Below are 11,888 nucleotides of genomic sequence, written 5' to 3'. Positions count from 1 at the left end.
CCCTTCTTCCTCTGCCCCAGTTTTTATTGCTGAGCATGACATTATATGGTATGGAATATCCTTTTGGCCGTTTTCGGTCAACCAGCTGGGCTGTGTCCTGTCCCAGCTTCTTGCTTGTCACAGAATCACAGAATCACAGAAACACTAGGTTGGAAAGGACCTTCAAGATCATCAAGTCCAACCATTAATCCAGCGCCACCATGTCCCCTAGACCATGTCCTGAAGCACCACATCCACACGTTTCTTGAACACTTCCAGAGATGGCGACTCCACCACCTCCCTGGGCAGCCTGTTCCAATGCCTGACCACCCTCTCAGTGAAGAAATTTTTCCTAATATCCAATCTAAACCTCCCCTGGCGCAACTTGAGGCCATTTCCTCTTGTCCTGTCGCTAGTTACTTGGGAGAAGAGGCCAACACCCTCGTCGCCACAACCCCCTTTCAGGTAGTTGTATAGAGCGATAAGGTCTCCTCTCAGCCTCCTCTTCTCCAGACTAAACAACCCCAGTTCCCTCAGCCGCTCCTCATAAGACTTGTGCTCCAGACCCCTCACCAGCTTCGTTGCCCTTCTCTGGACACGCTCCAGCACCTCAACATCCTTCTTGTAGTGAGGGGCCCAAAACTGAACACAGTATTCAAGGTGCGGCCAGCCCACCTTGTCCCCAGCCTACTCACTGCCAGCAGTGGCTGAGTGGGAAAAAGATAGTCTTGATGCTGTGCAAGCACTGATCAGCAACAGCCAAAACATTAGTGTGTTATCAACACCGTTTTAGCCACAAATTAAAAACACTCCACCATACTGACTGTAAAGAAAGTTAACACCATCCCAGACAGACGCAGTGCAACTGGAAACAGTCTAACCAGGGCCTTGTCAGGGAAAGAAAAGCACACATACAACACCTCATATGCAGATTATCATATTGGGTGTGGGAGCTCTGGCTAAAGTAGTGTATCCCCTGTGCTCCTGAAGAGGGGTGATGGTGACAACCAATTCCAGCCATCTCTGCTCCGGCTATGTTCCCATGTTTTTATCACAGCTCATTCTAGGCAATCACTGTACTAAAAACGTATCTATTTACAGGCAGCAGTAGGGCACCTGTCAGAAGCAGAATGGCTTTTAGTTCCTGACATTTAAAAAAAATATTTTTTTCTTAGGTGTCCCTTGGTAATAGTTAATGACTCCCCCTATACTAAGCCCGTCAGAGAAACTGGTTCTACTTTAATGCACCACAGAATTCTATAGTTTCATAATAACTATATGAAATCTGGTCTCTTCGGCAACCACTTCAGGAGACGTCTTATCCTGTCTCTCACATAGCTTTCTTTGAAGCTTTTTCTGCCTGCCCTTTCTGGTGAAGGGTTGACACTTGTCAAGTGTCCCAAAGCCTTCTGGTAACCAACTCGACAATCTTTATGTAGATGGTTGCGCTGCGGGCACACTTTCTCACTTTCTCCTGTGGCTATTGCTATGTTGTTTGGGAAGGAAAAGTTGCTGCTTCCTCAGGACTATTTTGGCAAGAGTGTACTTCCCCACCCCAAAAGCTGCATGGACTTCTCTTTGAGGGTCCTTTTCACTTCCAGTCAAAATGAACAGGGCTGGCATAACTGGCATAACTACTTTTTTTTAGTTGCTTATACTTACTCATCTAAAACTGCTTCATTTTGATTAAAAAAAAAAAAGTCACTCAAGCAACACATCTGACAGATACAAGGGGGTGGTAACCATTAGCTGGAAGAACAAACTTCTTACAGAAGAGGATGTGAGTGTGCATTTTCTCTTATTACTATTTGCGTTTAAATGCTGTGTGGAAAGCAGCAATAACATATCCAAGATAATTTCTAAATCTGTATGTTTACTTAACTTGGATCTAAACTTTCAGATGAAGGGTTGCTATTTTAGTCAATATATTCTGGATTCTGGCTCATTTTGGTGCATCTATAAATCTTAAACTTCTACAAAAATAAAAATGAACTATCATTACTCTAGGAATAAGTGCAAAGACCAAGTTTTCTACCTTTCCAGTAAGTTTTTTCTTAGTTCATTTTGGTAATCAATTAGTGGAATGACAGACTTGGCATGTGGGTATTTAATTAATGAGAATGAGTGCTATTTGTAAAGACTGTCTTTACCCTAGCAAGGTTATTATCTTTCATCTCTCTGTAATCAGTCAGAAAGCTGTTAGTGTTGTGTGTTTGCGCTCAACATTGAGCTCTTGCTCATTCTGCCTGGGGAAGCTTCTTTCCTCCCAATGACTACGGAAGTAACATCATCGGACTTGCATATGCCAGTTAAATTAACCCTTGAGAGCATCCTTTATAGGCATCAGTAGCTGTTTTTCTTAAATAGCATAGCAACTTACAGATAGTACAAATCACAGCCTTTTTTGTACACCGTTTGATTTCACTATTTGATAGTAGCACGAGTTACTACTGTCATTAAGTACGAGATAAATGAAGCATGAAGAAAATGAATAGTTGATAGGATCCCTTTGCTGGTCTGTACTTATTTTATCATAGAACTGTTTAGGTTGGAAAAGACCTTTAATATCGAGTCCATCTGTCAACCTAGCATTGCCAAGTCCACCGCTAAACCATGTCAAGCGTTTATTCGTAATTGGTTACCAGTTACAGTGGAGTGATGATATTTATTGCTTTTCTTAGAAGATAGGGAAAGGCTTAGATATCTATGAATGATATTCTAATTGGTTTTATCTTTCTGGTTTTATCTTTCTAGGAAGAAATCATCACATCCTCAGGTGGGGAGCTACTACTGGAGCCATGTGGACAGCAGAAGAATCCACCAGACTACAGTCCTTTATTTGAATAACTGATCCAGGACTAACAGGAATGCATTCTGGAGAGCTGCAGTAATAGATAGCTACAAAAGTAAACACTGAAAGGTAGTTAACAAAATTCTGAAGCCACTGGCCTTGTGGCCAAAAAGTATCCTCATTAGAAGGCCCAAAATATTTCTGTTTTGCATCTGAATTATCATCATTATTCATATTGCTACCATTTTAAAGGTGAGAAATTACTGGCAAATTACAAATGAGGACTGTTCCGAGAAATTTTTCAAGCGGTTGTGGCCAATTGCACTGAATGCTAAGTTCCTATCTTAATTTTCTTAATGTCTGAGCTTGAAAATGTAAAATGCAGCAAGAAGTACAGGTGGGGAGTATTCATAGAGTATTGTATGAAGTCCTACTATTTTGGTGAACAGATTTTTTCCAAAGCAAGGTTTGTCAGTTTCTGTTGACAGTCTCAGTACTCTGTGGTGCAGTTTTGATAACAAGAGAAGCAGTCTTAAAATGTTCTTTTGCAGTTTGTTATTGCTTAAATGGTTAGATGTGGCTGGAAACTTGCCATTGTGCTTTTGAACTCAGGCCTACAAAGTTCACCACAGCAGAGACAGAATAAGGTCATTCATATTTTATTTACAATTTCATGAAGTCCAACAACCTTGGAAAGAATTTTACTCCTGTACAGAAAGTGGTCAGTTTGTTCTAAACTACTTATTCTAATGAACACAGTTTGATTGCAACAGCGACTTTCACTGGCCTTGTGTTTTCTGCTTTCTGATGAGCAAGATACATGCTGCAGATTAGTACCTTTATTTTGCTATGGGACCAGATGTTTTCCTTAGCTGAGCTATGAGTGAAAGCGGGGGTGGTATATTTATCCACAGAAAAGGTACAACTGATTACATTATCATCATGGTATTTCATGTTTAAAAAAAGATGCGCACAATGTATTCTTGATCCATTTGTTATACATACCAAACCCCATGAAAATAGACCTGTAGCCTAGATCTGTGGAACAGTTGCTTAGTGTTTGGACTATTAAAAAAAAAAAAAAGCTCATCACAGTAGTTAATTTGCCCTCCTGAAATTTGTGTCTTAGCAGTCCTTGCACTCTGGACTGTCACACGGTATAGATGTATTCCTGCATTGTTTCACTGGTAAGCTTGGTAGACTGATACTAGGAAATGGATTGAAAGAGTTGCAGAACTGTTGCTGTTACCTTCCTGTGCTCCTTGCTCTATTCCCATGGATGGCCAGGTGGAAATTGCTGGGTATGGAACTGTTCTTTTCAGCTCCAAACATTCATTTTGCAGGGCAATATTTCAAACAACAGGGCTGTGACGGTAATTTTTCTTGACTCACTGTTACCTTCTATACTTTGTCTGACCTAGACAGTAAGCTCATCTAGGAATAAAGAAACTTGTCATGTCCAAGCTTTATAAATATAAAAAGCACACTATTCACCTAACATGCTACAATAATAATAAATACCGGTTGTAATAATAGCAACAATTTTTTCCCCAATTAATTCTACTGCAGCCCATATTAAAGTAAAGATTTTTGCAGACAAACTTCATTGTTCAGGAAAATTTTCTTTTCTTAACATTACTTTTTGTGTCATTTAATCCATCAGTGTTTGTGACCTATGAAAAGAAAATTCTAATGAACTTACCACAGACTTAGCTGGACAGTTTCTGTATTAATCACTTGGGACACTGGCTCAGGAGATTTTAAATAGTTATCGTTAGCACCTCATAACAAAGCAAATCAGGACACAGGGAATAAGTGATGCTTATTAGCTGAAGCAACTCTTCTCAGTGCACAGTGCTCAGAGACAGCTGGGCTTTTCACAGCAAGCAGGCTCACAGAGGTAGGACATTCTTTAGCTATGTGCCTGATAACTTGAGAAACGAGGTGACTTGGCAGCTAGATAAAGGGTCAAGATGTCCAGGTGGTCTTGGAATTTTGTTAAAGTGTGGTCCTCTGCAGGTCACCAGGGGATGGATTCTCAAAATGGACAACAGCTCTGCAATTCTGAACATAGTGGCACTTATGTAGACCTCTAGTAGGATCTATAGTCTCCATTAAATGAGAAGCCTGGTATTTGTGATCCAGGAACAGAATATACCTGGTACAGGCATATACACACGTTGAATCCAGCTACTAGAATGTTGAGCTCAGTACTCCTTGTGCTTCAAATATGGACTCTGTACAATAATGACAGAAGTTGCTTTTTTCGAATAGAACATTCACTAAGTGGAATCTACCTCCTCCAAAGAGACCTAGTGTCTACCATCTGGTTCCTCTGAGAAATTAGCTCTGCACTTGTTATATAGGCATCTCAAGAACCACCTCAGCCTCAGGTTATTCACAGCTGCACATGTCCCATCACAGAACAACTGGATCCCTACTTTAAAGGAGAATGGAAAGGGACCTTTTAAAGTTAAAAAATATAGGTATGCATAGACTTACTTCTGAGGCCAGAGAGCAGCAGCTGGCAGCATAGAACTGAGGGTCTAAAGGTGGTACTGAGTAATTAAGGTGGTATTTAGACACCTAGACATCTTTGCAGACTGGTGTTTTGCCTTTATGAACTGTAAAAGGAAAAAAAAAAAAAGGCATGAAATGCTGTCTTCTCTTTGGAAAATATACTAGGTATGCTAGAAAAGAAGACATGTAATTTCCAAACCTTTTGGAAGATTACTCAACCCATTGTACACAATTTTGCGAAAGTTTATAGACAGAATATTGAAGAACTTGTTCCATAAGGAGTTCACGTTGAGAGACTGATAATAATACAGCTATTTATTTCTAGTGACACACTTTCCAGCAACTGCTTGCATTTTGTTTAGCTGATAAGAAGGCTTGGAAATATTAGCTCTTTAGCTTATGTGTCCTCTTGTGACGTAATTAACATCACAAGAGCATCATCATTTTCACTTCAGAGTACATTTCCTACTTTTAATTTTCTAATTTTTTCTGTCTGAATTCCATCCATTTCTCATTCTATGTTTTACCTGACTTTAAAATAAATCCCTTATAAGTTCCCCTGCAAGTGAAATTACTTGGAAAACTGCAGTTTCATCTGAGAGTTTTATTACACTAATAAATGTCAGAATTCTCAAGTAAAGGAATTGCTTTTTTTTTTTTTCCCATAGCCTCACAGAAATAATGAAAAATAGCCAGCCAGTTCGTAGAGTTACCAGGAAAGAAAAACTCAACAATACATAACCAGAAGCAGCAGCAATAAAATACAGTGCAACTTAACTGAAGATAAATTTTGAAGGAAACAAAAGGAGATCATAGCATGCAGAAATTAAGAACAGAAGCTTTCCTTAGTAGAGATGTGCAGCTGCTGCCAATACACTTGAGGGCAAAGCACAAACATGGAGATGTTTTCTAAGTTAAGAAATGCTTCTTGTTGCCTTCCAGAAAATAAATGGACTATGAAAAGGTAACTACTTAGTATGAAGAATAGAAAGTAAAGCAGTGAAGCAGTAAATATGGAAAATTAACAAATTAAGAAAATGGAAAATGTGTTTATCCCATTGTTTTGAAAGCACTTGGGATTTTTGCTACTCTAGGAGGAAGACTGGGCACTGCTACCTCCCTTTCGCTCTGCAAGTCTCCAAGATTTCAGCTTTGAGCTAAATGTACCTTGGAGCTAGATTTCACACTTGGTCTGTAGGAGTTGGGCTGGTCCATACTGCAGCCGTGAATGCTGCATCTGCTTTACGCTGTCTGCCACTACATTCAGTGCTGTCTGAAGCTGTTCATCACTGTATACAAAACCTTTTTAGTGCTGCAGTTTCATTTTCTGGAATGGCCAGCTTTATTCTATTACACAGTGACCTTCAAGTCTTGCTTTCTGATCTGTTTTTCTAGTGGTAGCTATTGTTGAGTTGTGAAAGGTGTGTGTTACAGGTTGTTAGAAGATTTTCTGTCAATATTTCTTGTCAATGAGACCACCGGGAATATACTGAGAGATCTATTATGGTAATTCTGTTTCGTAAGGAAAAATGGTACAGCAATAAGGTAAACTTTTAAACTTTTAAACAAATTGAACTGCCTATATGTTTCACAGCAGTAAAATATGGCATATAAGGTCCCAAGCTTGTTTGCACGTATCTTTGAAAAAGCAGCTCTTCAGGATTTATTCTTGCTTCTTCCTGGATCCACAGGTGCATCCGTTCTTTCTAATTTTGTTTTAAACTGTTATTGCACATAGTCATCTCTGATTTAATACTTCTCTCTTCTCTAAAAGAGAACAAAAAACAAGCAAAGTAATTGACAATAATCATGTATGAGCTTTTCAAGGCTACTCAAAAAATGTAGCTGGCTGTCTATTACTGCCTATAATTACTGTAATGAAATAATTATGTAGTATGAGTATTTACATATTAGTTTTAAAAGAGAATAACCCAAGGCAACTATTAAGTACTAAGTCACTATTGTGCTGAACCAGTGCTGACCAAAAGAAGATAGCTCCTGCCGCAAGAAAGAGATATCTAAAAATTTTACTTATAACAGAGATTATTTTCAGACTTGCTGAGTAGAAAATGTTACCAAAGACTAGATTCAGAGTGATACTTTCCACTAGATTTCAATTACTTTGAATCAAATTAATAAAACCTATTTCTTTGCTGGGGTGAGCCAAGATTATTACACAGGCTACAGTAAAACAATTCAGTTTTGTATGAACTAGGGATCCACTTCTGCTCATTCTTCCCCTGAGTCCCCACAGACCTGAATATAGAGCATTAATGGAGTTACACCATGTTTCACTGCAGTTTAAATTCTTCTCTTTACATAATGCTGCAATGCAAACCTGGTCTCAGCTGAAACGTGGTAGTTCATGGTACAAGAAATATTCCTCTTCCTTTGTATAAATAATTTGCATAATTTAGTTTGGAGCTTATTTTTCAATTATTTTCAAGGATTGACTTTCTTTTCTGTTTTATTATGCCTTTGCTTTAAGATTCCTTTTTCCTGTGCCAAAAGGGTAGGGTTATTGACCTATGTGAAGTAATAATGTGTCCCTGGCTGGGCTATCAATTGCAGAATGAGGTGTTTGCACTTGACCAGATGTTTGATTGGTGTTTCCTGAGATGAATCTTCTGGATACATACTGTCTGATGATAATGATGTGTAATTGATTTTTATAGCTAATTTCTTGCCATGCAAGTGTTGTGTGAAACCTTCTCTTCAAATATTTGTTTACTGCTAGTTGATTAGTCCTGTAGCTTGTGTATTTACATTATGACCTGTAGCTAATGCAAATTTTCTACTAGGCTGGAGGCTTCAATGAATTTGGTTTCTTCTCTCTTGGAATTTCTTCCAGTAGTTGTAAATGAAGGTAACATCATTTTATGGTATCTTTATTAAGCATCAATAAGTGATTTTTCTTATGGAGGAGAAATAACTTCAAAAGAGATTGGACATTTAGTTTGTTCCTAATTGTGTTCATTTCATTTGATCTATGTGCAAAAAAAAAACACTTAGCATATTAATGTCTCCTTTAAACTTTAGCTTCTATTTCTCCTCTGCTCTCAGTTCTAATGAGAACTGTAAATGGGAGAAGGTCATACGCTCACGAGAAATTGAGAGAAAAGAGAGGAGGTAGGACTGTCTTATTCCACATAATTTTACATATAACAGCAGGCAAAGTCTTGAATTAAGTATTTCCTGAGATGCAGTGTTTTTCCTGCTTAGCATTCTAGGCTGAGACTTGTCATCACTACTTCTCCCTTACACAACAGCAACAGGAAGATATTTGTACTGTGTGTGAAAAGGGCCCAAATGGAGCTGAATGAGTAACATAACAGTGCCCCAGGAATGGTACAGAAGTAGTGTAGATCAAGAACATGGGAAAGAAGAATTTTGTATATAGGCATGTAGAGCTAGAAGTCATTACAAATTCTTGTTTGGTGGAAGGTAATTCTTTTAATTATATGATTGTCATTAATGATCAATGCATGTGAAGACATGGTCAGTCTTAATGCACTTCCTATTCCACAAGTTCATAGAACATAGATTGACTGAAAGGAAAATCGGAAATACTTGTCTTAGACAAGAGCTAATATGCGTTATTGTACGATGTTTGGGGCAGAGAATTTTAAAATGTATTATGCATCACTATCAGGATATGAGAATGTAGAAGCTAAACACTGCTTACCACATAAAGCATAATGAACTTCTCAGTGTAATTTTTATAGCTCTTAAAGTCAACAAATAATAAAGCTATCCCTGGTTATACTCCTCTCATAAGAAATGCTGTCAACACTGTAAATGAGAAAATGCCTTCTCATCTAGAAGCTTAAGCTGAATAATGGACTTAAATATTACAGCAAAACATTTCAGTGTGCTGTACATTGAACACTGCTCTCCAATTAGTATTATAGCCTGTTGCACTTGTATTTGTTCTTGGTTCTCAAACTCATCTTGCTTGTGATAGCCTGATGCTAATGAGAAATATGTTTTTATAAGTCATTCAAATCCAACTTTATGGAAGATGTTTTAAGGTATATGTTTCATTATCATTTTTACTGTTAACATTTTCTCCTGGGGAATCCCAGGAAAAAAAAAATTTCTAAGAGCAATGACTAAATGCATACCGTTCTGGTCTGACTGCTAGACAGAATTTTGTTACTTTTTGTGTGCTGTACTCACAGCATGCTGGTTCATTGATTTTGAATTTCAGTATGCTATGTGCTACATTGGAACTACCTACATTTTTTAATAACAAAACAGTAAAAAGCTGTGCATGTAAGCAAACGATTCTACAGGATGAAAATGTTCACCACATTCCAATGCTGAGCCTCCACAACATCCCCTGGAGTTCATGTGGCAATTCTTAGTTGATAAACATGAGAATTATTTATAAGGACTGACTGTCAGAATCACTTTTCACTTCCCCCAGAAAGACATTGAGCTACTCTAAAATATTCCATTGTCACTTTTTAATGGAGAAACATTCTGTTTTCAAAATGCAAAACTTGATTAAATTGTTTCAACTTTTTGGATACTTTTAAGCTTTTTTTTTTACTCTAAAAGCATTTTTAATTGCAGAAAATATGAAAATTTTGCAAAAATTTAACACAAAAATATTATATTTTTTTATTCAGCCCTAAAAGAAAATGTGCTGCATTAGGCTCCAGATCAATACAGGTATTCAATGTTTTTGACATTTCATTAGATATCCATTCTCTCCCTTAATGCTAGTTTCCTTTTAAGGGAGACTTCCCTGGGTATTCCAAGGGAACAGTTATTCAGAATGTCAAGCCCATTAAATATCTTATTTGACAACTGAAATGAAGTTATGAAGGTTTAAATAAGACCCCAGATAATGTTTTCTCCAAAAAATATCAAACTAGCAGGGTGAGTGAGTTCAGAAAAAAAAGAGCTGATGTGTATTGTTCACAATTTTGAGTATTTTGTTACATGCTTAGGTCCTTACGGTATGATTTCCATTTATACAGTACTAAAAATTATTTTTCAATGCTCATACTTAATTTAAATGGAATAATAAATAACATAATGGAAATTAAGTCTGCTATTCCAGTTTCTCTGAAAAAGGCTAATTCTATCAATCTTATAGTTATATAAAAGACTAAGCCTAATCATGAACTCTTGCAGGAAAAAGGATCTAATTTTCCAAGTTGTCATTGTGACTAGTCACAACAGAAATCTCCTCCTGGATGAAGGTCTCTGATTAAGAAATATAAAGTTCTGACTACATGTTCAAATATCAAATGGAAACATTTGCAGTGAACCAGTTGCATGCAAATGAGAAACATCCCACAGCACAGCCATTGTTGTGTAGCAAGAATGAGTATCTTGGACTCCAGCTGTTCGCCTTAAGCTGGACTAAAACATTGACTTCATCCAGAGTTCTAGGTCAGTATTGGTATCAGCTCCTCTGTCAAAGATCACTGGTTATTTGAGGAAACGTGGGGTCAGAAGAGAGTGTGAAAACTTTTGAAACATTGAAATATTTCCGTGGTAGGAAAAAAAAAATACTTCTCCCTCCCCACCTGAGATAAGAGTGAGTTTGCAAAGGGAAAAAAGGAGGCTTTGTGAAACTGTTGCGGACATCTTTTTCCTATTGGTGAGCAGACATTTGGCCAATTTGTTGGAGTCAATGAGAAGTAAGTGGGGAATAAGGATTTTACAGCCGGGTCATTTTTTATTCATTGTGTTCTACAGTACCGCACACACAGTTGTGAAGTGCTAACCCATCTGTTCTCGGAAGTTGTTCAAAATTCAATGGACTAAAAATATTCTGTCTGCCAAGGAGACAGTCAAGGTGATTTGAACAGGCTTGGATGCTTTTACTTTGGGCCACAATCTGCAGATAAATTAAGAGGCATCAGGGCTTTTTTTTTTTCCCCTCTCGTCCTCCCCCAGACCTATTAATAATGAACCAAATTCACAACAACCAAGGAGAAACTTGCCTGCCGGCTAATACTCTGTTTGTAATACTGTGTCTGCACCTGCCCCCGGTGTTAAAATTCATTTCAAGTTACACTTTAGTAATTGATGATGACTTGCCATATCCCTTTATAAAGCTTTTTTATCAATGTCTTTGGTGGCTCATTTTGTATCAGCAGCAAATCAATGAAATTTTAATGGAACAGAGTGCTCTACTTGAGACTGAATTAATGTTGCTTTACCTGTTCCAATATCAAGTGGAGTTTTCAAAGTCTAGAAGGATAATAGTTTGTCAGATTTTTTTTTTTTGATAACTTTGTTTCTGCATGATAGTGGCATCCTTGTGATCAGCTGTAATAAAGAGTAAATGCATTAATGAACTCAGTTTAACATTAGCAGTGTAGTGTGAGGAGCGACAATGGAAAAATGTGGGGTTTGAAGCTGATGGCTTGTAAATTCTTGTAAATCTAAATGCCGCAAAGATGTAGCAGGGAGCACATTAGCTCCTGGAATACTAGCTGGGGAGTCAGGGAGGATCTGAAATGGTTTAAAAATCTCTAAGGTAATGCAGTAATTAACCATGCATGGGCAAGTACAACAAAGTCACGAATTGAGCTCCCTTCTTTAAAACTGCAGGAGCCTGTATTATTGTCAGAAT

General features: G+C 37.8%; 1 protein-coding gene across 2 annotated transcripts in view; it reads left to right on the top strand.

Moving 5' to 3' along the window:
* The window catches only part of SH2D4B (SH2 domain containing 4B), a 63,937-nt gene extending 61,111 nt beyond the window's left edge, over positions 1-2,826 (top strand). For both annotated transcript variants that reach the window (XM_010285868.1, XM_010285867.1), the window contains exon 8: positions 2,734-2,826. In XM_010285868.1, the coding sequence (XP_010284170.1) occupies positions 2,734-2,826 (93 nt within the window). The remainder of the gene's footprint in view (positions 1-2,733) is intronic.
* Positions 2,827-11,888: the final 9,062 nt, after the last annotated feature.

Source organism: Phaethon lepturus, unplaced genomic scaffold, assembly GCF_000687285.1.
Source record: "Phaethon lepturus isolate BGI_N335 unplaced genomic scaffold, ASM68728v1 scaffold10294, whole genome shotgun sequence".
Taxonomy (NCBI): domain Eukaryota; kingdom Metazoa; phylum Chordata; class Aves; order Phaethontiformes; family Phaethontidae; genus Phaethon; species Phaethon lepturus.
This window is presented reverse-complemented; position numbering and strand designations above follow the sequence as displayed.